The 26,108-nt window shown below is 36.6% G+C and overlaps 2 protein-coding genes across 2 annotated transcripts in view; one reads left to right on the forward strand and one right to left on the reverse strand.

Annotated features, from left to right (window-relative positions):
* LOC109110044 (protein dispatched homolog 3-like) overlaps positions 1 to 17,253 on the forward strand; it is a 42,513-nt gene extending 25,260 nt beyond the window's left edge. The window contains exons 8-21 of the mRNA XM_042762792.1: positions 289 to 377; positions 611 to 769; positions 2,787 to 2,948; positions 4,911 to 5,042; positions 6,736 to 6,872; positions 8,297 to 8,466; positions 8,639 to 8,769; positions 10,570 to 10,745; positions 11,270 to 11,396; positions 11,709 to 11,854; positions 12,602 to 12,761; positions 12,985 to 13,098; positions 14,787 to 14,962; positions 16,098 to 17,253. Coding sequence (XP_042618726.1) covers positions 289 to 377; positions 611 to 769; positions 2,787 to 2,948; positions 4,911 to 5,042; positions 6,736 to 6,872; positions 8,297 to 8,466; positions 8,639 to 8,769; positions 10,570 to 10,745; positions 11,270 to 11,396; positions 11,709 to 11,854; positions 12,602 to 12,761; positions 12,985 to 13,098; positions 14,787 to 14,962; positions 16,098 to 16,442 — 2,224 coding nt within the window. The 3' untranslated portion in view covers positions 16,443 to 17,253. The remainder of the gene's footprint in view (positions 1 to 288; positions 378 to 610; positions 770 to 2,786; positions 2,949 to 4,910; positions 5,043 to 6,735; positions 6,873 to 8,296; positions 8,467 to 8,638; positions 8,770 to 10,569; positions 10,746 to 11,269; positions 11,397 to 11,708; positions 11,855 to 12,601; positions 12,762 to 12,984; positions 13,099 to 14,786; positions 14,963 to 16,097) is intronic.
* Positions 17,254 to 20,508: 3,255 nt separating this feature from the next.
* The window catches only part of LOC109109073 (bone morphogenetic protein 1-like), a 70,361-nt gene continuing 64,761 nt past the window's right edge, over positions 20,509 to 26,108 (reverse strand). The window contains exon 20 of the mRNA XM_042762793.1: positions 20,509 to 23,671. Coding sequence (XP_042618727.1) covers positions 23,534 to 23,671 — 138 coding nt within the window. The 3' untranslated portion in view covers positions 20,509 to 23,533. The remainder of the gene's footprint in view (positions 23,672 to 26,108) is intronic.

Below are 26,108 nucleotides of genomic sequence, written 5' to 3' on the forward strand. Positions count from 1 at the left end.
CATGCCCTTCCAAGCCTGTAAGACTTCCTTGTTTCCCTTCAATGTGCTGGTCATTCTTTTTCAACGCAGTTACACTGAATGCAGATGGAACTTTTCAAGATTCAAAAATGATGCAAAAGGACCATAAATGTATTATAAAAACTGCTTTTATACTAGATATGACTAGATCATGAATCCTTATTATGAGTTGAATTTTTTGAATGAATTGGTTACTGGTCACTCCTTTCCATTCAATTACATTGACATTTACATGCATTTCTGTGTGAATTATCCCTTTAACCCTAACAGGTGGAGCGCTCTAACTAAACTGTCCGCCAGCCCCAGTCCCCTCTCAGATGATGACGATGTTGCTCTAATAACGGTAGAAATGGAACCAGGTAATGATGATGTCATCACCACAAAAGCTAATTCACTTTGGTAAAAGATTACAAAGACAGTTTGGAATATTGGAACATTTGAAATGATAAGACCATGATGAACCAAGGACCAAGGATGTAAATAGGATCTGTTTTGATTTCATGTTGATTTGAAAATGAAAACCTTGGTGCATTATCTCAGATCATCACATGTGGCTGCTGAGTCACTCCTTGTATTGTTGATTTCTGTGCAGGTGAGTCTGAATCGGATGCGGTGCTGCTGTCGCTCTCGGCTGAAGCTCCTTTGGCCGTGTCCACTGAGGGCAGCGTAGGGGTGGTCAGCGCTCACCTTCAGAGGCTCCTGAGACACTGGGTGGCAGAGCCTGTGGTGGAGAAACGGAAAACTATTATAGGTAAGTAACGCTTGTCGTGATTAGGAATGTTTAGAGGTTTTTCTCAAAAGATGTGATGTGCTTTCATAATGCTCACATTAGTTAAGCATCTTTATTCATTTTCTCTCAGCTGCAGACAATGATAAGACTGCCAAGTGTGGAGACATTTTTACACAAAATCTGGACACCACTCATTGAATTAAAAATGCAATGTGATGAGGTCACATGTCAACAGTGTTGCATACTATTATTTGATGTTTTTATATGGAATAACTCCTATACTGAGTTGCTTGTTATTTAGTAGTAAGAAGTATGTAGTAAGCAGTATACAGTCCATACTGTGCAGTATTCAGGAAGTAGTAAGGTAATGTTTCACTCTCAACAGTCTAAGGATATGTTTGGAATGAACTACCAACATTCTGAATCCAGATATTCTATGCATGCTATGCAAAAATAAATAAATAAATACGACCAGTGGGCTACTCTAAAAAGTTATTGTTAACTAAAGCTAGAACTAAGACTAAAACTATTAAAAATCTATATTACGCTATTAAAAAATATTTGGTAATTAAAAAAAGGTGAGATGAAATAGAATATGTGTTTTTTTTGAAAATTTTGAAAACAAAAATTTTAGAAATGTTGCCTTGGTAACTATCAAAAAAAGGTGAGATGAAATAGAATATAAATGTTAGTTGAAAAACAACTATTAAAAAAATATAAAATCTATACTGATAATAATCATAATAAAAATATAAAATAACAAAATTAAAATATTATATAATAGTATATGAGTACCTTACCTAATTACCGGAATTTACCATGCAACTTAATCAGGATTGTGTCTAAAAAATTGCACTGAAATTCATTTTTAAATTTTATAAATTTATATTTTTATATTAATATGAAATTGGTTTGGTTGGCAAAAGAATGCTTACAAAGGTATGGTTATTTTATTTTATGGAAAAGAGAGTAGGATTATGATACCATGCAAGTCAGATTTTGTTTTTCTCTGCTAATGTACACACGATTTATGCATGAGTAAAATGAAAATTTCCTGGCTGTTTTGTTTCAGACTCTCTGTATTTTGTTTCTTAGTCTCAAGGTCAGTCTATTCACAGTTCAAACAAAGGAGCTATGAACCGCATCCCTTATGTGCCTGCAACAATGCAATTAAGCTTGTATTAGCATGGTGGAGCGTAGCAAGAAATTTCCACAAATGCCTATTGTGTACATGCATATTAGTTATAAAGTATAAAGTTAAATTAGAGCCAGGTTTCTCCCAGGCCACCACTGTTCTTTTCTCTTATTAGGTGAGCAGCCTGAGCAGTGTTGAGACAATGGTGCTATAATTATAGACGTAGAGACAGAAACAGTACAGTCATGCATAATGTAGCAGGATGCACTTAACCCTTGTGCTTTGTTAAAATGACTTGCCTTTTAAAAATTGCTTGTAAATCTCACAATATGCTGTGTCATCACCAAATACTGGATTCAGCCTTTTTATGAACAGCAAAGGTTTTGTATTACTTTTTGGAACTGATTGATGGTATGTTTTATTGATCTGTACACTATATGGACAAAAGTATTGGGACACCTGACCATTATACCAACAGGGACTTTAATGGCATTGCATTGTAAATACATAGACATTAATATGGAGTTGGTCCCACCTTTGCAGCTATAACAGCTTACACTCTTCTGGGAAGTTTTTCCACAAGATTTAGGAGTGTTTCTGTTGGAATTTTTGCCCATTCATCCAGTAGAGCATTTGTGGGGTCAGGCACTGATGTTGGGCGAGAAGACCTGGCTCACAGTGTTTGATGTGTTTAAATTAATATGTGTTCATCAGTAGTTGATGCAATGTTGAAATGTTCTTAAAAATGAAATTATTTTTGTAAATCCAGTGGTCAAATGCTGTGTGGCCTCTCAGTTTTCTGTGTAATTTTAGCCAGCTGACTAGTGACTGGTCTTTGTGTGAATGTCCATAAAACTGAAAGTCTTTCTGAATGTATATAAGCGGTCCTGTCTTGTGTTTCAGGTGTGTATGCCCTGGTTCTGCTGGGCTCGGTGTGGTGCTGTTGTCTCCTGCGGCCGGCCAGTCACGCACCTGTGCTCTTCCACAGAGACACCAACCTGCAGAGACTGCTGGACCTGCGCAGCAACCTGAGTGCCCAGGGCATCGCCTGCCATATGTGCTCGGGTGTGTCTTCTAAATATCACAGACGGGCGCTGCTTGAGTTTATACTCTAGTGGCTCATTGAAAACAATTGCTTGACTCATTTGCGCTGCCTTATTTAATTAGCTCACAGATTTTCTGCTTAGGGAAAGATACAGTAGATGAAGGCAGCGGGCAATGAGCTGAAAAATTTGATTTCGAGTAGTGCCAATATTTGGGTGTCAAGCAAATCTAAAATCTAGTGTCACCCTCGAGGGATTTATCTTTTGTTGTTTTGATCAGCTGACTGTACATTATCATTATCAATTACATTGTTTAGCAAAAATATTTGACCATAAAATGCGTAGAAGGTGTGGCCTAATGATTATCAATTACATTGTTTAGCAAAAATATTTGACCATAAAATTTATTTATCGCACCGATCAATCATCAGCTCATTAGAGAGAGATTGAACTGAGTGTGTCAGATTCAGAAACATTCAAAATGTGCAGAGCAGTGGGTCCCGAGGCCTGGAGCTTTGAGAACCATGGCCTGAGAGTTTGCTAACCCTTGTGGGTTCGAGTCTCAAGGCAAACCGAAGGTGTCCTGACAAGGCACGACCCCCACCCCCCCTGCTCCCCAGGCACCGCAGCATAAATGGCTGCCCACTGCTCCTGGGTGTGTGTTCACAGTGTTCACGGTGTGTGTGAGTTCACTGCTGTGTGTGTGCACTTTGGATGGGTTAAATGCAGAGCATCAATTCAGAGTATGGGTTTGGATGTTTGGTTGTGTGTCTTTTTTGTTTTTTTATTTTGTTTAGTATGAATAAATTAAAATGTCATGTTCATTTATTTCAGTAATTCAGCTCAAATTGTGAAACGCATGTATTAAATAAATTCAATGCACACAGACTGAAGTAGTTTAAGTCTTTGGTTCTTTTAATTGTGATGATTTTGGCTCACATTTAACAAAAACCCACCAATTCTCTATATGAATTATAAGTCGTAAAGACGTAATATTTGGTGTTTGGTGGTCTTAAGAGTCTTGCAGGATGAGTATTAATTTTTTTGGGGGGGAAAGAGTTAAAGAAATTAATAATTTTATTATAAAGATGCATTAAAAATGATTAAAAGTGACTGAAAAACCTTTGACTCTGTATCAAAAATATATTTCAGATACACATTCTTTTGAACGTTCTTTTCATCACAGAATCCTGAAAAAAAACAAAGTATCACAGTTTCCGCAAAAAATATCAAGCAGCACAACTGTTTTTAACAGTGATAACAATAATGTTTCTTGAGCATTAAATCAGCATGTTAGAATGATTTCTGAAGGATCATGTGACACTGAAGACTGTAGTAATGATGTTGAAAATTCACCTTTGATCACAGGAATAAATTACATTTTCAGATATATTCAAATAGAAAAGCGGTAATTGGTAATAATATGACACACAAAAAGTATTGGCGTTCCATGATACAATGATGATATTAAATAAGAGCAATTATAGTATGGTAATAGCATAGTGCTATGATAAATACCATGGTACTTAACGATTACCATATTTGTATACCGTGGCATTTACATAGTACTGTACATCCAGATACTTGTAGTAATATTACTAACTGTTATATTAATCTTTAGTCTATAATGGTTCATGCCTAAAAATTCCACTGAGTATCTCTAACTTTAAAACAAAAGAATAAATAAAGTGGGGTCCAATTCTCACTATTAACTAACTGTTAACTACGACTTTTTCAATAAACTCCTAATTGGCTGCTTATTCATAGTTAGTAAGGTGGTTGTTAAGTTTAGGATTCAGGGATCTAAAACATAGTCTTACAGAATAAGGCATTAATACCTGCTTTATAAGTACTAATAATCAACGAATATGATAGTAATATGCATGCTAATAAGCAACTAGTTAAAAGTGAGAATTGTTCTTTAAAATAAAGTGTTACCTAAAGTGGTACAGACTGACGTGTCCCACCTCTCTGTCTCACACAGGTGTTTTTATGGAGCGACCTCATAATCTGCACAGCATTGCTGACTTCACAAGCTCTACCTCAGGGAACCATCCCACAATTCCCTCAAACCAGATCAAGCCAGCATCTAACAACAGCGCACAGACACCCACAGGTTTGTTTCTCTGCTCTGCTGGGAGGAAAGGGTGGAAAAACACTGACACCTCTTTTATCAAAGATTAATCAGTCTTTGATGCATTCCAATCCCTGCTGGAAAACAAGGTCATAGCAGTGGAAGGTAGTCAGGCTGGTAAACCAGTTAGACAGCATGGTTAATCAGCTCACCCAGGCCTCCACCAGCTTAGCTGAGGTGCTCTACTAGCTCTAACCAGGTTGGTCAACACAGATTCTCTTCTCAAGTCCCTTTCTATCACTTTCTAAATGATCACTGAAGACATGAAATCAGTTACTACCCAGCTCTGTTTATATATTATCAGCCATATCAGTTTTGATATTGTGTCTGGATGCTAGAAGCTAAGATGCTTTAACAGCTGTGCAACAAAAAGCAGACCAAAAACGCTTAAGTAAAAAGACATTGCTATGGAAATGATATATTGTCTTTATCCACAGTTATTAAGTCTTTCAAATTATGAAACAAGAGCTAAAAGCATCTCCACAGAAGATGTTGATTCAGTTCAGTTCAATAACAGTGCAGTGTCCATCAATTATAAACCAGTTTGATTCAGGTATAAAGCAGCTCTACAGAAGAAAAAAAGTGTCATTATTTAGCTACTGTTCTACATCTTATCTATGGTTATCGTAGCTAATGACCTGCCAGAAACCATGAAAATACATTAGAATCTGGTTTTAGTTTGACAGTATATTTAGAAACTGTCTGCTTAACAATCGCAAAGTGCAGTTAAATAAAATTCTGGCTAAATTCCCACAGTTAATTAACCTAATGAACTTAATGTGCTGTGAAAACATACGTTTGGATGTTCTCTAAACTGCAGTGGATTTTTAATGTTATAATGCAGTCTCTCCTCACTGAAGAGAGAGAATATTTCACTCTGGATCCTCCCCTCACCAGCTGTAAAAAAAAAAAATGATAGGACCCTATTATGGGCAACATATTTGTATAGATCATCACTATTTTACGTGACACACACAACTCTCACACATACTCCTGAATTCTGCTCCTGTGAAATCACAAAATGTGAACAAATGCATCCCATTACTGATATACATTCACTGACATGCTTGCAATTTTAATTGGTTTTTTAAATCCCCCTTAAATCCAAATTAACGTTTTTGTTGCTTTTATTTTGTGTCTGTTAGCTGTGAGGTCATAAATGCAGTGCACTCCTAAAGTTTGAGAAAAATGTGTTTTATCAGAAATACAGTATTCAAAAAATGTAGAAGATTAATGCTTATCCAAATACCTTATACGCAATAAAGGGGTCAAACTTTTACTTGAACATTAATTTAACACATCTCATATACTACCGTTTAAATGTTTAGGGTTGGTAATATTTATACATGTTTTTGAAAGAAGACTGTTATGTTCACCAAGGTTGCATTTATGTGATTTAAAATAGATGATATACAGTAATATTGTGAAATAGTATTACAGTTTAAAATGATGGTATAATATATTATAGAAATAATATTTGAAATAAAAACAATGTGGAACATTATAAATGTCTGTACTGTCACTTTTGATACTATTTACGTATGTGCCCTTGCTGAATAAAAGTAGTAATTTATTTCATGAATAAATAAATACTGACCCTGCTCTTCTGAACAGTAGTCTTTCTGAAGTCTGAGGCACTGATGTAGTAAACCACTGCTTCTGTGGGTTTCTGCAGGTGGTCTCCTTACTGTCTATGTGTTTAAACTGGACTTGGGCTCTGTTGTCCCTCTATATCGTTATTCACTAAGTGCCAGTGTACCTGCACCCTGGCAGGCTTCATCATCTGCACACGGGGATGTGCCCTTCTTTCAGGTCTGTATGCCTACACATATTCATGCAGACACCTATAAACACACACATACACGCCAAGATTGTGTGCCATTATTTGAATGCCTTTAAGTTCTAGTTATGTTCCTAAATTTGAGTTGAATTTGAATTAAGGAGGTAAATAGGACATGGAATTTTTATTTATTTATTTATTTATTGATTGATTTAGAGAGCAGATTTAAAATGCAATGATATTCAAAGAAATTCAGTTATGGCTGTAAATGTATATTGCTGATTTTTCACTATGAATGTAAACATCATAGCAGTGTTATTTTAGTATATAAAGTATACCATTACAGTATTTATTAATATTTTAAATGAGCTTTTATTTTTATATATTCAATTTCATTTTAGTTTTAGTATTTTTTTATGTGCTATGTGTTTTATTTCAATTTAGTAATTAGTACTTTTTTATTTATTTAAGTTAGTTTCAAAGGCAACAATTCTATTTTTTGTTTAAAGTTTTAGATTTTTTTTCTATAATATTTATAGTTTTTATTAATTTATTAACTTATTTACATAATAAACTAAGATTCAGATTTATTTATTTATTTATTTTTTTACAATTTTAATCTGAAAACAATGTTGTGAATATATTGTGGGGCTGTTTGGAAAAACAAAACCTGTTTGTGATTTTATTAAATATTTGGACCGTGTTGAAATATGTCTGCTCTGTTGAGAAAAAATATATATATTTTACATATAGAGTGAATAAGTAATGAAAATAATGTTTATAAATAATATTTTGTCTTGTGTTGAACTAATGAATTCTCTGTGTGTAACCTTTGAATGTCTTTGAATTGCAATTCAGTAAATTACTCTTGCAGTCATTCCAATTCAACATGCTGTGAGCCGTGATCAATTTAATTTGGATTTACACTTAAGAACAACAACAACAAAAAAAAGCCAGTTCTTAGTATTTGCCTGACCCTGGCGAACACACACACACACACACACACACACACACACACACACACACACACACACACACACACACACACACACACACACACACACACACGGCTAGCAGTTGAATATTCTCCAATAAGCAAAGAAAAGAAACAATGGCCTATACGAGCACAAACAGTCGTGTCGAGAGACAGCTGTGATAAGCTATTTTCTTGAAAACATAATTACGGCCGGCAAATGTGTTTTTCACATCGCTTAAATACCTTCTGTACACAGACAAAAGCCATAACCGCCCATTTGCCAATGCTTCAGTGAAAAAAAACAAAGCTTTCAGTGTACACAAACTATAGCGAGCCCTCAGAATTCCATCATCCTCAGAAAAGTTTGTGCTGCGTAATGTCTGTGGCAGTGTTGGTATCACCTCAGCATGCGTCAATTGCCCTTACATCCCATTCCATCTGAGCTGACAAACACTGATCGATGTGTTGTCACGGTAACAGGCCTACAGCAGTCCCCATAGCAACTTCAGCACACGGATGAGCGTGTGTGTGTCTCACGCGTATCACCCGCGCCCTCGCTGGATGCTGACTCTGCACTTGTGTGACTCCGGCCGGCGCTGGAGATCAGAGTTTGACTTCTACGTGGCGTCGGTCGAGCAGCGGCACAGCAGGTGAGTGTGCAAAAACATGTCATGTTCACTGATGATCCATGACTGATTGACATCTTTTTCATTGCGCCTCCAGTGTGCAGCATTTAACCCCGTGTGACCATTTCAGCATATAAAAGTGTCTGAAAATGAGCTGGGATGATAATAATCTGGTAATTGTCTATATTATGGACAGGAAGCTCTATTTTGCCCAGCACACGATCAGCCCGTACCCCAGTCGTGTGTGTGAGGGGCCGCCAGGGTGTGTGTTCAGCTCTGGACCTGATGGACCCACTCAGGGCAGCTTCTACGCCCCGCTACCTGCAGGTACAGGCGTGGGTTTTAATGTATTTGAAGTTGTGAATAATTTAAAGGGATAGTTCACCAAAAATTCTGTCATCAAGTCGTTCCAAACCTGTGTGAGTTTGTTTCTTCTGCTGAACGGAAAAATTATTTTGAAGAATGTTGGTAACCAAACATTTGCTGGTAGCCATTGACTTTCATAGTTTCCATTAACATTCACTTATGTGCGGATTTCCAACAAAAGACAGAAAATCTGATGCAGAAACTCACACATGGGGTCTTGGATCACGACCGCTTGAGAGTAATAGTAACCATGTGACCACGTCAACCAAGCCTTGTTCGTTTTTGGGTGACGAGAACACATACGCACTTGCTTAAGGTTTGTGGTAAAACATCCCCTGGTGTAACGCTTGGGTTTATTTGTGAAGCTATAACAATAAACTTTTCCTCCACACATCCAAAAACAACTTATTTGGATACATTCTTAAAAATCCTATGTACTTGCCGATGAAGCGCCGTATGATAGCAATGAAATCTCCGGGTGGTCTCGCTCTCCTCTGGTACAAGGTGTGCTTTTGTGGTGGTATTGTTATTTATGTAGTTATTATTTATTATTATTAATTGTTTTCTTCGTTATTTACACAATCGAAAAAAATTACCGAAACTTGTACCAACCCATAATAAAATTTTGGAAGTGCTTTTAATTCAGAAATTATCCGTCATTCGTTTCCAAATTATTTTTTAAAACTTTAGCCTGTTTGAACATGTAAAATCTCCTCTCTTTAACACTGTGAACAACTAGTATGACATGAAACATATTGTACATTTAAAGATTGTAGCCCCCCAATCTACTAAATTGCAAATTCATATTTAAAATGTGTAATTACAATTATGAAATTATATATAAAGATGTACTTAAGTGGGTCGAGCACTCTTAAGTTCAACTAATTGCATTTAATATAAATTTAACTATAATACATTTTCATTTAATTCATTTTCATTTTATTTACTTTCTATCATGCAATGAAGTGTCTAAACACATGACATTAAGTTCACACTTAAGTATATTCTTTTAAAGTACTTTTTTTTTAAGTACGCTAATGTGCACTTCTTTTACATAAGAGTCTACACATGAGTGACCTAAAAGTATCTACAACTGAAGTTTACCTTTAGAGATCTATGCAATGGATAGCTGAGAAACATCAAGATTTCAGGATAAATTGCAAATGAGTGTATAATGAATTTATGATTTTAAGTGGTTTAATATTCAGGTTTTTTTTGAATTTATGATTTTTCACTTTTTTTTTTATTTAGTTTTGTGGTAACATTTTAAGGACCCTATGAAATCAAAATTAGAGCTCTGAGTCTTTTAGTCCATGTGTACTCTACTTCTAAAAAACTGGCCAAATTACATTACGATTTAGACGTATGGGGTCAGTCAGATTTGTTAATGTTTTTAAAAGAAGTCTCTTATGCTCACCGAGGCTGCATTTGTTTGATCAAAAATACAGTAAAAAAAAAAAAAAGGGGAAAAAAAATAATCCTTTTGAATTTTTTGTTTTATTTAGGAAAAAAGCGTTAATTTGATGCCTTAATATTCCATAAATTACACATGAAATAATTTATTTATTTTTTTGTATGAGTATGACATGATTTAACACTGCAGGAGACGGCTGTCACTGCTTGAAATTTCCATCGGCAACAACAGGTTGCTTCTGAAACATACCAATGTGCAATCTTTCTCATTTAGCTGCTAAATGCTTTCTTTTTAAAATGCTTTTATTTCTTTCATAAGTGTCAGATATTTCTTGTATATCTGATCAGCTCCCACCCAGATTAAGATCTCCAAGACCTCCGGCTTTAACCCCTGCAGTGGAGGTCAGTGTGGGAAACCAGCAGTGCGTCCTCTAGTGGACACCGGAGCCATGGTGTTTGTGGTGTTCGGCATACTGGGCATCAACCGCACTCAGCGCTCAGACAACCATGTTATTGGAGACCTGGTGAGACAGAATACAACTGTTTACACTGAGTGCAGAAAGGAATCATTAATATAATGTAAAGTCCCTTCATGAAAATGGATAATGGATTAATCATAGTCAACATCCAAAAATGGCTAGTAACTTAAAGGGATAGTTCACAAAATGGAAATTTGCTGTGAATTTAAACACAGTACAAGTCAGTTGTTACTGTCACTGAGAGTCAAATGAAAAGCAACACAAAATTAATACCCGTGGCTTCTGATGAACATAAAGATCACTTTTATTATATATAATATATATTATATATATATATTTTGCTCCTCAATTATGAGCTCCATATTCTCTTATATCAAGATTTTTAGATTTTTCTGACTATTATTTCATATATCAGACTTTACAGCGTAATAATTTTTTTTTACTTTGAATGGAAAAACTACTGATTTTTGATGTGGTCTTAGTCTGTAAACTGTATATTGATTGTTTTCCTTTGAAGCTGATTTATGAATTATTAATTTAATGATTATTGATGTTCCTCCTCCTCAAAGGGTAGTGTGATCTTTGATCCAGACTTTGATGTTTTTAATGAGATCGGGCACTTGTGCAAGCTGTGCAAAGCCATCAGTGCCAATAGCAAGCTGGTGAAGCCTGGTGGAGCTCAGTGTTTGCCATCAGGTGAGGAGGAATAATCTGTAATGCCTGCTTTATCCTTTAAAAAATAATTAATGATCAGTAATATTATTGGTTTATCTACACTGTTAAGAAGATCAGATCAGAAGAACATTGAGCTGGATAATGATACTTTACAACTTAACAACATCAACACTCTTATAATGAATTGATGAACCGATGATATTACAATATTAAAACTGTTATGTTTTCTGTTTTATTAATATGAAGCTGCTTAGAAACATTCTGTATTGTATGCAGCATTATTCAAATAATTGTGACTTTGCTTTCAGTCATAATTGTGTTTCTCTCCTGCAGGTAACAGCCTCACATCCATTCTGCCGTTGCTCCATCCTGAGTGTCACTCTCTTCCTGAGCCCAACCTCTTGCCTGGCCAGCTATCCCATGGTGCTGTGGGCATGCAGGGCGGTCGAGTGCACTGGATCTCCATGGCTTTTGAATCAGTGAGTTCATTGCCGCATTTCAATAGTTTGCACAAAAATGCTGAGTCATATGAAATACTCTTATGGTGCTTTTTGCCCTTGGTGAGAGTGTGACAGCACCAGAAATAGCTTCATTGTTTGACTTTATACTCCAGGTTATTAAGAAGTTTGATTAGGGCTGTCAATTTAATGTATTAATTTGCTGATAATTAATAATAACGTTAAAATTATTAATGCATTTAAAGCACCTGCACTAGCCAAGACCTGTACATCATTGCATACAGTTGCTGATGAACATGATGTGATTGAGCCTGAATGCAGTTATTTGTTCCTAAAATTCAAGATATGAGGGCAAAAATGGTTTTTGACTTTATGGGTTTAGCAATATCACACAAGCAAGAGTGCTGTTTTTTCCGACTATCTGCATGATCGCAAATGTGATATTGATTTCATTCAACAGTACAATAAAGAAGAGGTTAATATTATTTTTTAGACTCAAAAATGTCAGTATTTTCAATTTTGCTCTGTTTCGCCATTGAAAAGACTAGTTCTGAATAAAACCACAGCCGAAACTGTTGTGCATCTCCGAGCTGCACACAGCGCTGTTCGAGGAATCAAGTGAGCCAATGATTCAGTGACCCGTTCATTAAGAAGTCAATTGCTTTGTTTCTGAATGAACCAGCCGATTAAACGAATTTGGTTGGGGTTGGTTTCTCAGCCGAGCCAAATCACTTGACAGCGATATTTTTATTATTTTTTTTGTTTCAGACCACCTTCAAGGGAAAGTCTTCATTTCAGACTCACTCTGATTTCCTCCAATGGGAGAGTTTCCTGCAGAAGCAGCTCGCATCACTCCCAGCATCCTCGGCCCTGAGACGAGGCTTTCAGACCTGCCAACACTGGAAACAGATCTTCATGGAAATTATAGGCAAGAGAGCAAAAATAGAACGTGGCAAAGACAGAAACGAGCTTTGATAAAAATGCCTCTGATTAAATAAATGAGCAATTTAAGAGCGATTAGTCTGAGGCGCAGACATCATTAGCATGAGTGCTCATTAACTTCGCTCTGAATCAATCTGCACTCAGATTCTCTATTTATATTGCATTTAACCTCTCTGAACTGTTCTTTATGCACTGCCCCTTGACTGTAGGTGTGGAGAGCGCCCTCTACAGTCTGCTGCTGTCACTTGCCATTTGCATCGCGTCAGTAGCTGTGTTTACTGCTCATCCGCTTCTGCTGCTGCCAATCCTGCTGAGCATTCTGGGTATGTCATACCTGTACAAATTATTAACTATTAGTGTTAAATATTTTTGTAGTTTTTTTTTTTTATGGAACATCAGATGTTAATTTCAACCTAAAACTCATAGGAACATAGATTGCACAATGAAAATTGTATTATGCGCAAAGAAGTTTAAGCTTATTTTTGTTTATTCATCATTTGATTTTTTTTTTTTTTTTGCATAGTGATATTATTTTCAATTAAAATAATTGAATTTATCCAAAAATTTAAATTATAGTGGTGCCTAAATAATTAATGTATTATTTAATTTTTTTTATATTTATACATAATTCATAATTTATACTGAATTAAATTTATTGAAATAATAAATTGTTTAAAATGTAGTAAAAAAAATATTACAGTGGTGTTAATGATTAACTAAAATTGTTTTAATAAAGTTGAATATTAAAAACATTACAAAACATTAAAACGAACTAAAATTAACTAGAAAAAAACATAAATAAAATGACAGATGTTGCCTTATAGCAACTAAGTGAAATAAAATAAGTTTAAATTGATGCACTAAAATGACTTAAACTAAAATAGAAATAAATGAAAAATAGAAATATTTGGAAGTACTTTATTTTAAGGTGTCCTTGTTACACGTTACATGTAATAACGATTATAATAACAATAAATTGTGCATAATTACATGCAAGCAACCCTAATCCTAATCCTAACCCTAACCCTAACCATAAAGTACATGTAGTTAATTAATATTACTCAGTACTTTACACTGTAACAAAGACACCTTAAAATAAAGTGTAACCAAACATTTTTGAAAATAAAACTAAAATGACAAAAGCTAATAACAAAATATAAAAATAAAAGCTAATTCAAATTATTAATAAATACCGTAATAATGTATAAATAATATAACACTGATTACAGTATATGACAAACTAATGAGAATCATTATCACTGAGAATAATGAGAATTAAAAACTACAAAGATCAAATGGACATTATCCAGATACATTAAAGCAATAAACATTTGGAGGTCAGATGTGCAGTAAGTCAAAAAAAAAAAAAAAAAAAAAAAAAAAAGGGGGTAAACCTGTCCTAAAATGGTTCAATACTTCTTTAGATAATTTCATTTTATTTTTGCTTGAAATGTGACCTGGATATGCTTGTGTAAGACTCACTCTTTAATTTACTGCGACCCCTTGAAATAGTTTACCACCATTTATTACGGGCAACTAATTTTCATTGAGGATACTTAAATGCAGTATCTCCCTTTGGACGCTGCCATCAAATACCTGTTTCAGCCATTCTGTTGAATTTAATTGACTCATGTAATATGTACTGACGGTGAAAATCATTGCCTTTGAAATGTGCAGCTCTATTCCCATCTCATTTATATGTTAATACAATATGCCAGACATGACTGTAATTTAACTCGCTTTCAACCGGGAATATTATCACTACAAGTGTGATTACTCAGACTGAACGAATATACAAATTATGCGAAATGAAAAGAGACTCAGAAAATCATCCCACTCCGACGTGTCCAACTAAACAAGGAAATAGATTTCAAAATGTGCAATGATGCTTGAATTCAAGTAGAGGAAGGAATAATAATAGTAATGGTAAAAAGAAAGAGACAAAACAGAGTGTTTTTGAGCAGTGTGGCCCTGAAAAGTTTTAAATAAGCATGAACTCTTGTGTTGGCAGGTATGGTGTGTCTGGTGGTGGCGGTGATGTATTGGCTGGGATGGGAGATGGGTGCGGTTGAAGCCATCTCTCTCTCCATATTGGTGGGCTCTTCGGTGGACTATTGCCTTCATCTAGTGGAGGGATATTTACTGGCGGGGGACGCTGACACCTCAGGACTGGCTAATCATATTTCGGTATGATTTACATTTAAACTGTTTTCGTTATACGCTCACATCCCCACTTCACTGGTAGTGTTCTGGGCGTGTAACACTGAAGATTTGATGGATCCCAGGTAGGGTCATCATTTAAGCTCTTCAGACGCTGGGATTGTCTTCCAGCTTTGTGCCCTAGAGCAAGGCACTGAGTGCTGGGACGCTACAGGGAACTCATTTAAACCAGCCCACTGTAAGCTGCCCTGCATAAAACGACATCTCCTAAATAAAAACCAAAAACAAGTTCATGCTCTCAGTCATGTGCATATATTATATGCATAATAGACAGGGAACCTGTAATGAACCGTAATGAAAATGGCTTTACCCAGAAATATGGACAATTACAGAAAACCTTTTTGTTGTTGTTGTTTTACAGCCTATCTTTTTCCTTCATAGTTATCTCTGTACAATAGTATCCAACTATTTTTTAGCTACCCTTTTGTTTATTTTCAGATTAATCTTGCATTATTAAAACATTAACAAGAAGTCAATTATTGGGAATTTACTACTTGAAATTGGTGCACATTTTTCATTGATGTCGCAGAGGTTAAATGGTACAAGTCTTAGCTTTCAGTAAATATAATGACGGAAACACTTTTTATAAGTCAGAATCTCATAATAACAATAATTCTGACATGGCATGAATGCACCAAGTGAATAAGAAAAATAAAGCAGCAATGGTTAATAATGTGGGGGACTGAGCCACATGAGCTGTGTGAGGCGTCGCTGAACAATGAATGAACACCAGCGCTTTACCAGCGGGTTAATAGACTCACCCAAACGCATCCTATATATTAATAGATTAATCAAAAACATCCACAACATGAACATAATATTACAGTTGGCTTCTGCACAAAATCACATGAATGCACAAGCGAGAATGCAGAATATATCTCTATGCCATTGTGAATTCAAAACTCACCATGGATGAACTGTAAAAATAATGGGCAATTCACACTTCATTTACATGATAGCAGGGCCAGGCAAGCAAGTCGATTTAAAAACAAGACACCAAAGTAAGAGTGGTGAAGCAGAAAAAGGCAAAGTTAGAGTGTTTTTTCCTCACGTGAGGCGAATGTTAATATGAGTTTTATGTCAGTCCCTCTGCTTCTTACAGGAGTCCTCCATCAAACGGCAGCTACGGACCCTCGAAGCAGCCAATCACGTGGGCGTTGCTATAGTTTCCAGTGCCGTCACTACGGTGATTTCAACCATTCCGCTCTTTTTTTGTGTCATCGTGCCTTTCGCCAAGTTCGGTCAGATTGTGGCCATCAACACAGCCATTTCCATCGCCTTCACGCTCACCGTCACGACCGCACTGCTGGCCACAATGGGACCCGCCGACTTCACCCGTCCTCCCAGAGCCGTGCTCAAAGCCACTCTGGTGGTCCTGATCGTGGGGGTTTGTGGAGGTGTGCTGTGGTGGACCGGGTCACAGTTCGCTCCGGATACACTGGTCTGAATCACACATCCTTCACCGACCAGGTGGATTTCAAGTGAGCAGCTGTGATTATTTGTACCGTTGAGATGACATATGTGAACTCTTTGGGAAGCAGGTTTGGGAATATGAAGTATTTGACACATGTGGAACACTGTTAGAAATTAGAAAACCCAGTATGTGAGTAGTTAACAGTCTGCATGAAGGTAACGAGTCCTGACAGATGTGGGAAATGACGTCAGACACATTTAGGTGAATAACTGTCTTTGCTATCAAGAATCGCTGTGTCAGGGAGCTGACTATTCCTCAGTGTTTTGTATTTTATTCACAACCTGGACCGAAGTAGGGGACATGAGTGAGCATGTGTCTTATTTTGGTGACAAGGCCCTGAAGTCTCAGAAGAAAAGAACATGAATTCTGTGAATTCATCTTGTGTGAGGCGGCAGGACAACAAAGAAGGAGAAAGAAAGTGTAAGATGAAGCTACTTACTCATCGTCCTTGATGGTAAAGTTTGTTGAAGCCCAAATCTAGAAGGCCTACTGTACATTTTGGTTGAAGTCACCATGAAATGACATTCACAATCCATTTTACTTTTGCAATTTCTGAGTGAAACAGGATATTAGGAAACAAAGGTCAGTGGGATTTGGTTTTAGCGAACTCAGTCTCATGAGAAAACAGCTATTTTACAAGCTGGCGATTTTGTATAAATCAATACAATGTGATTAAAAAAAAAAAAAAAAGGCATGATGATTCACCCCAACCAAGTCCATCACTGTTGCTTAAAGTGATAGTTCAAATAAAAATGAAAATTTGATGTTTATCTGCTTACCCCCGGGGCATCCAAGATGTAGGTTTCTTCAGTAGAACACAAAAGATGATTTTTAGCTTCAGGTGTTGCAGTCTCTCAGCAGTACAGTGCATGGTAAATGGTAACAGAATCTATGAGAGAGAAAAAAAAAACATGCACAGAAAAATCCAAATTAAACCCTGTGGCTCGTGATGATACATTGATGTGTAAAGACACAAAATGATCGGTCTGTGCAAGAAACTGAAAAGTATTCATATATTTTTTTTAATACCTCTGATTCACGCAATGTCCGAACTGTTAGAACTCTTGTGAATGCGCTTCACAGCAGCCTGCATCATCTTCTTCTTGTGGCTTTTCTGGCGGATCGCAGGCTTATAAGTGAATTACCACCACCTATCTCTCAATGGTGGATCATTGACACTCTATCTACAATCTTAGTTGTGTGTGTGGTGTGGTTGAGTGATAGGTAGCACTTTACACATCAATGTATTGTCACGAGCCGCAGGGTTTAATTTGGATTTGTTTGTGCATGTTTTTTTTTTTTCTCTCATAGATTCTGTTATCTGTTACCATTGACAAGCATTGCACTGCTGAGAGACTGCAACGCCTGAAGCTAAAAATCATAATTTGTGTTCTACTGAAGAAACAAAGTCACCTACATCTTGGATGCCCCGGGGGTAAGCAGATAAACATCAAATTTTCATTTTTGGGTGAACTATCACTTTAAGTAGATTGTACAAAAAATGTAAGATTGAGATAATTCTCTATTATGAATGAGATCCAATTCACCAAAATGTAAAAAAATAAATAAAAATAAAAATGTATTGCCATGTCATTTTATCCATTAGGATTTGATTGGTTGGTAAAAACTCAGGTTCACCCTCCAGATTCTTTTAATGTATCACTTTCTCTTTAGATTGAACGATTTTTAAAAAGCTGTGTTATCTACAAGAGTAAAACGATACTGAATTGCAAACTGGCTTTTGTTTAACATTAACCAGTAGTCCACACAGCCTTGGTTCCAGATGAAAAGTAAGAGACAGTAAGTAGTGTTATCAGTTACATTGTTTTACTTAATAAAATAAAACTGAAATAATAAATATTACATGATTAAACATAAGGTTTTTCTTGGCAACTAACTGAAAATGTGGAAGTACTACAATTAATAAAAAAGTGCATATCAAAATGATTAAAATGTTAACTAAATATAAAAAACAAAGTATAAAAATAAAATATCATTCAAAAATATTAATAAATACTATAATAGTGTATGTAATACTATTATATTAATACTATAAAATAATTCTAAAACAATAACACTCCATTTATTTTTCCCCAGTTTGATCTCATGAGACAACTATTTTAAATTTTGGTGAACTGGAGATTGGATTTGGTTTTGTTTGGTTTGTTTTGTATTTTATTTAAAAATACATGTAGGTGAAGGTCCTAACCTAACCTAACCTAACCTTAACCTTCAGAGGAACGTAATATGAAAACATATGTATAAGCTAATTCTAGGAGTGTGTTAAAATGTAAAATAATTACAAATTGCCATGAGAATGTGTTGTTCTTTGTAATAACATGCTTAATATGACCAGAGACTTTAAGGAGCACAACATCTGACATTTTTCTACATTAATGTAAGAGGTTACTGTGCGTTGTTTTGTTTTAGTCTAAAACCAGTGAAGAGGGTTGCAGTAAACACAGTAAAAAGAACTGTATTTATTTATTTATTTTTTGCCTGTGAAATGTTAAGGTTATTGTCTGGACTTTTATAAGATAAAAGTGTAAAAATCATGGTGAGTTTCATGCTGGCTTTTGTAAGATTCTAATGACAGTAGTGTGATGTGGTTTGATAAAATTCCCAGTGAAACCACTGTTTACACTCGTGTTTCTGCACAGCAAACAGATCCACTTAACCCGACGTGCCAATTATCGGTCTTTCAAACCATATGCACACAAAAAGTTACAAGGATCACAGGCGACCTTCATTCGACTTGATCATTTTGACCCTTCAACCAGCAGTCTGGAAATAATAAAGGACTTCAGCAGCAATCCACTTTCAGCCATAGACACTCACTGTCCTCCCAAAAGCTCTCCGCTGTGCTCTGCATGCAGGAATTCAGCTCACCTTCACAGCTCTAGCTGGTTTTCTCTGATATTCATGTTAAGGACTGACTGGAAATAATTTAGAGAAATATTCACACGTTAACAGTTACACAGAATACATGCTGGCATCAATGGGTGAATCTCACAGAGAAATGTACAGGTCATATTTCACCTCCAAAATAAATAAATACAAATAAATAATCTTTGTGTTTTGCATCAAGATTTGTATTTATTTTTTTAGGTTCTTCACCCCAAATTCTATATATATATATATATTATATATATATATATATATATATATATATATATATATATATATATATATATATAACATTAATATTTTCACAATGTATAGGCCACTGACAATGAATGGGTTGTTGGTTAAATGTGCTTTATTGTCTTAATGCAAAACATATCAAATTTTATCCAGTCAGTTTTGGGGTCAAATATGTCCCTGCCATTTCTTGACAATTTCGGCAAGATTCACCCAAAAATGGCTTATGATGGAGCAAACATGATTATTTATGGGTATATCATAGGTAAAATATCATATTCACATTACAACAATCAAATCAAAAATTCAAAGATTTATACTTCAATTTATAATCAACAATCTTCATAATAGTTTTCCACTAGATTTGAACTATTCATTGTGCACATTATCATTGGTAAGAGTTTTCTAAGCAACTTAAAACTTAACTTACTTGACTTTCCCATCAATTCTGCTTAATATTTAATGCTGGAAATGGTAGATAGGCATTAATAATGCACTGTGGTGACCATTCATAATTGATGATCTGTTATATAGCAAATTCAATACTGATATATGGTTTATTTAGAAATCTACAGTCATCAAGAAGAGCAGGACAGACAAACTACATCCTCAATGTGAGCTCAAGACCTTGAAACCGTCAGAAAAATAATGGAATGCCTTTAAAACATGTAGGACTTTTCCTTATAGTTGAAAAACACCAGTTATATCAGGAAAAAAAAAATCATTGAAAGCATTCAAAATTTCACGATAGAGCACTTAGCCTTGTCTTTTCCTTTCATTTTTGCTCTTACATAGTGCTAACTACTGTAACTTAATTGGTATATTTGGGCTTTAATTCAATTAATTAAATGGTCAGTCCATAATTCCTGAGTCTACAAGACAAAAGTGACATGAAGCATTTCAAAATGAAAATATCATTTTATGAAATAGATGCACTTGTTAACACTATGTGCAATACATAGGTGAAAATTAGCTATACAATATAAATAAATTGCATCTTTTGTCTGCAATTACACAGCCTTAGTTCTCATCAATTTATCTATGGTTTAGTGTACTTTGAATACATTAATACATATTTACATACATACATATGATAAAATGCATAAACATGTACCAAGTCTTGTGTGGGAAGGCCGGTCAGAGTGAATAAACCAAGCATACACTATAATGCTGAGGTAACATTTCAGAAATGTGCTAAAACAGATCATTTGAATCCCACATTTGCCCACAAAACACTCTATTTCTAACAAGAAATAACCTGGGTATTAAAAACATTATTAATGCTTAGGAGAATGTGCTTCGATTAGCTAAATGTACAAGTGCTCCACTACTCTAAAAAGCTATGCTAGGAAGCATATTCAAATAAAGAGATGCTAAATTGGGTATAGACGTTCTCTTAGACACACAAAATAAAATCCATTTGAAGAACTAGGATAGAAGTTAGTTGATCTTGAGCATGAGGGCAAGCTTGCAAGGACTTATATCAAGCAACTTGTTTGGTCACAGCACACGTGGCTTGAAGGTTCAGATGAAAGGCATTGCAGAAATGTCTAAAACCTTTTGAAAACCCCAAAATGTGTCCTCTTAAAACCATAATCCTCGTCGTTTGCCTTCCTGGATTCCACACATCCAAGTCAAACAGTAACCATGTCCTGCAACGATTAAAATCTAGTGTCTTGAAATGATTCAGTGGGTAACAACAATCAGATATCCTGAACCTGAGATTTAAAAGAGCTTTAGTTAAATCCACAAAGGCAAACAGGTGTGAAATGATATCATATGATGAAAAGAGCGGTTGAAACGGAAGAGACAGAGTCAACAGCCTTTGAAGGAGTTCTGTAGGGGCCAGAAATAGAGAGAGAGACAGAGAGGTAGGGAGCAGCAATGCAGACTGCATACTTCACAGGGATGATCCAGGAAATGGAGTGCACTAACACTTCAAACGATCAACCCTGGGGATCACACTATTCAGAACTATACCACACAGATTTGACATCAAACATCCTCTTTTCCCAACTGACATTGCATATCAATGGAAAAAGAGCGATTCCAAGTGACCGTAATGACTGGGGCGCAGGGTTCATTTGAAATAGCACCATCCCAACACTCTCCCACACGGTGAGGTACATTATTGTTACAAATGAAAATTTTACACAGTTTTAACAGTTTCCCCATAGTCATCGGTGTAAGAGCAACATCTATCTAGCAATAGGCCATCTGAGGACTGCTAAAAAGGACAATCCCTTTAGGTTTTAACTCAAAATTGTATTGGGTGCAGAGACAACGGACCTTAGTCAGAGTAGAAACCATATGTAATCTGACCTGAATTAAAAAGAGACACTATAGTTTGTTCAATAGGTGTCAGGTCTTGAAGAGATAATTCACCCAAAACTGAAAATTCTGGCATCATTTACTCACTCTCGTGTTATTCCAAACCTTTCTTTCTTTTGCACAAGATGTTTTGAAGAATGTTTCAGGGTATGTTTTTGGGTCCATAGAACAATAGTCAATGGATTCCAACATTATGTTGTTTTGGACCCTAGTGACTTTCATTGTATGGACAAAGACGTTCTTCCAAATGGCTTCTTTTGTGTTTCACAAAAGAAATTAAGTCATTTACTCAAATTCGGAGTAAATGATGACAGACTCTTTGATTGAACTACATCTGTAAGTTCATAGGTCATGTCTAATTTTACATTTTTTATATTGTCTACCCTGACTAAGGTCCACACGCACAGCTATAATAAGATGATGCTAATTTTGAAAGAAACTGTTGGTCATGTACTGTGAGGAAAGAGCCTGAAAAAGAGGGAAAAGAAGATAAAAGAAAACAGCAGTGGGATGACAGGACACAAGAGGGCCCACCAATTTTCATGCGATTGTGCCTAATTTGTTCATGACTGGCGAAGCACAGAGTGAGTGTTACGAGGACAGCAGCAAATTAACAGGACCTTGGAAAAGTGTGTGCTTAAATTAACGAAAACTAAATCTTTTCCACCATATTATCCTGTTTTTATGCAAAAGCAATTAACAGCCATCAGACATGGGCCACGTTTTGTTTATTAGTCTTTTTTAATATGATAACTGATTCTGAAAAACCTCCTTGAGAGAGTGGTAATTTCGGGCAGGGAACCATCTGCACTACTGGCCAGGAAAAAACGAGTTATTACAAATGCTGGTGCCATTACGTTCACATTTCCTTCTAGCTGTACCACATGCATCTCTTTGACATACAGTGTCATTTGCTCAAGTAACGACAAAGAAACTGGCCCACAATGGCCAAGGAGACTATTTATGAACAAGCAATGCCAATAATGTCAAGAAGAGACGGTTGTTTCCCCACAGTGTAGCGGTAAATTTCACGTTTCAAGGTTGGAAAATATGCGAGGAACACCGTCCTGAATGCCCCTGCTTCACTCATTTCTCACTTCCTCTATCCCACTGTTGCACAGATGACTGGTTTGTGAGTTTGGTTGACTGCTCGGTTCTCCTGCAGGAGTTCCTCAGTGTATTTGTGTTTTTCAACACACTCTCGGCTCATGAAAGTTGAAAAAAGGAGCTGGGTTCCAGTATCCAATCAGCTACACCCACCCTTCCCATACTTGATTTCGCCCCTATATTGGTATCCAGCAACTGAATACATTCAACCCCCCTCCCTCCTCCCCCTCCACATCTTGCCCCGAATGTAATAATAAAAAAAGGTAAAAACAAGGTCTACTGTGGAATGGCTTTACTCCTCACAGTCATTAGGGGATGCCAGAACCCCTGTGAACTATTGAGGTGCGGTTGGCGTTCTTGCGGCTGGTCCGTTGAGTCTGGGTGTTCTTGGCGGCCGGGGGGCTCCGAGCGATGGACGAGGCCCTTCCCTTGGGGCCCTTTCGCTTCCCCCTAGGCCCTGCACGGCCCCTCCCGGCCACTAAGGGTCACTTCTTACGGGAGTGGAGTGTGTCCTGAAACTTGGTGCTGGTGTAACGCACATGGAAGCCCTTCTTATTGATGGTGTCGTCTGAGCGGAATTTGATGACGATGGAGTCACCGGCGGAGTAGATCTCTTCTGGAGGCTGAAAACACAAAGATGAAGGCAGATGTGAGCACATTGGATGGAACTAATTCCCTTTTATCACATCAAACCAACATCATCAATCCTAATGATTGAAATTTTAGTGCAGTGGTTCCCAATTTTGGTCCACTGCACGTTTTTGGTGTCTCTCTTATCTGACTCACACATTTGAGGTCTTGGAGTCTTCACTAATGAGCTGATGAGTTGAATCAGGTGTGTTTGAATAGGGAGATATCTAAAATGTGCAGTGTTGGGGGTTCTCCAGTACCAGGATTGGGAACCACTGTTTTTGTGCACTTCAGTGTCTCGATCAGGGGTGACCAAAGCTGTTCCTTGAGGGTCCTGCAGAGTTTACCTCCTACCCTAATTTAACACACCTGAACCAGCTAATCAAGGTTTTCAGACTAGCTAAAACTTCCAGGCAAGTGTGATGGAGCTGGGTGGAGCTAAAATCTGTAGGATGGTAGCCCTCCAGGAGCAGAGTTATGTGGATGGGTTGATCTAGGTTCTGCGACACTGGAGACACTGTTAAGAGGAGTCAGAAAGACCCCAAGCCGGAACTCGAGTTCAGCCATCATCATTTGTTTTCATTTTGTCATGCATAGCTATGAGGTGCTTATGGTAGCCCTCCAGGAGCAGAATTGCATGCAGGAACTGCATGATTTTGCTTTCAGAATGACTTGAAAAGTCCACTGTTGTTTAGTGTATGATGCCCAGTTTTTCTCTGCAATTGTTTTAAATCTGATGGGAAAAAACTGCCTCAAAAGGACACTGCGGAGTGTGAACAATCATGGCCACCATAATGAAGGGTTTCTCCAAACTGAAGTGCTCAAAACTGGTCACTTCAAAGGTCCCTTGAGAATTAAGTATTTCGAAAGGTACAATTAATAGACACTTTGCTCCCATTATTCCCATTTACGCAGGTTAACTGTGCAACCATAGCACCTCCTTAATTAACTTTGCAAGACAACGCAGAAGTGTGTTCTGAAGAACACTTTTCGGTCCCCTACACCCTTCAAAGCTCCTACTCTAGAGGGTAAACCCTACGAAGGGATTAGAGTATCAGGATGGCCCTCAAACTGGAAAGTTGCTAGTAAATTAAACATTGGCATTCCAGACTTAACTACTGTCACCTTAGAACCAAAGTGCTCCTACATATCAAAACGTGACTTGGAAGTTTCCACATGAAAACTAAAGAAAGCAGGCATGAAAAATTTAGCTTCTATATAGCAATCTTGTTTGTGGCTGAAATTTGGGCTCTACCAAAATATAATTTTAAGGGCTCTTATATAATAAACATATACAGCAATAGTTTATTGAGGACTGGAAAGCAATAACAGTATTTCCATGTAATTAAAATGAACTAATTCATCCAATATTTGTGCTGACGAGAGAAGAGTCATTAGCTTAGCAACATGCTAACATTAGAATGTTTTGGAACCGTGAATTGTAGTCTATATTTTGTGGGCTATTTTATTTAATTTTTTTGTGAGGATGTTTTCTTAAGTCCAAAGTACACCTCAGTTTTGATGCGAATGCTTAGTATATAGGTGCACTGGAACATGTAATTATTATGTACTCCATTTGATAGCATGCACAAACACAGGCAATAGACACATGCGCACTGGAAAGTTTCCAGTGTCTGCGCTATTTCTCTGACCAACAAAAGTATCTTTGCACCCATTTAAACAAGAGTTCAGTCTAATGAGTTTCTTTTTTGATTATGAAACACAGGCTGGGTAAGTGTCACCACCCAGTATCTCTGTATTATTCTGATGATAAAATGTACATTGTGCATTCTGTAAGCATACTCTAGTGTTTGTGTCAAAAACCAATTATACATCGAGCTTTAGAAGGTAGCTGCCTATGTAGACAGTGAAAAGTGCCTATAGGGCTTCACATAAGAACCTAAACCTCAAAGCATTTGATACGGTTTCAGAGTGGTTTCTATTGTGCAGTGGCTCTTTTCTGTCCAAGCTTAAATGGGTTATTTTGGGGTGTGACAGCCTAATGTGGCAGCACACTTAAGCTCATGTTGCTCGAGGGACATATTCCCTGCTGTTAGTAAATTGTCAGTTGCTTTGGATTAAAAGCATGCTCTAAATGGAAAGCTACCAAAACTTGATTGTGAAAAATGTGCACTGTCTAACATCCTCTTGGTTCAATTTAAACAAATCTCTCAGTCAATAAACAGGTTGCGTCCAATGCCACTGGCAGTTTTAGAATATCCTCCGATATACCTTGTCTAAACTCTGCATCAGCCCTTCTCACTGAATTTAAGAAATTGTAAACATGCTGTTCTGAGACCTATAGAGCTGATCTCATTTATGCACACACTGATGCCCCGAGGTTTGTTCTTATGTGTCACTCAAGCATGCTTGTTTACCATATTTGATGTGCTCTACTGTATGTACGTGATCATGTTTATATGCGAATAA

The sequence above is a fragment of the Cyprinus carpio genome, chromosome A8 (assembly GCF_018340385.1).
Source record: "Cyprinus carpio isolate SPL01 chromosome A8, ASM1834038v1, whole genome shotgun sequence".
In the NCBI taxonomy this organism is placed as follows: domain Eukaryota; kingdom Metazoa; phylum Chordata; class Actinopteri; order Cypriniformes; family Cyprinidae; genus Cyprinus; species Cyprinus carpio.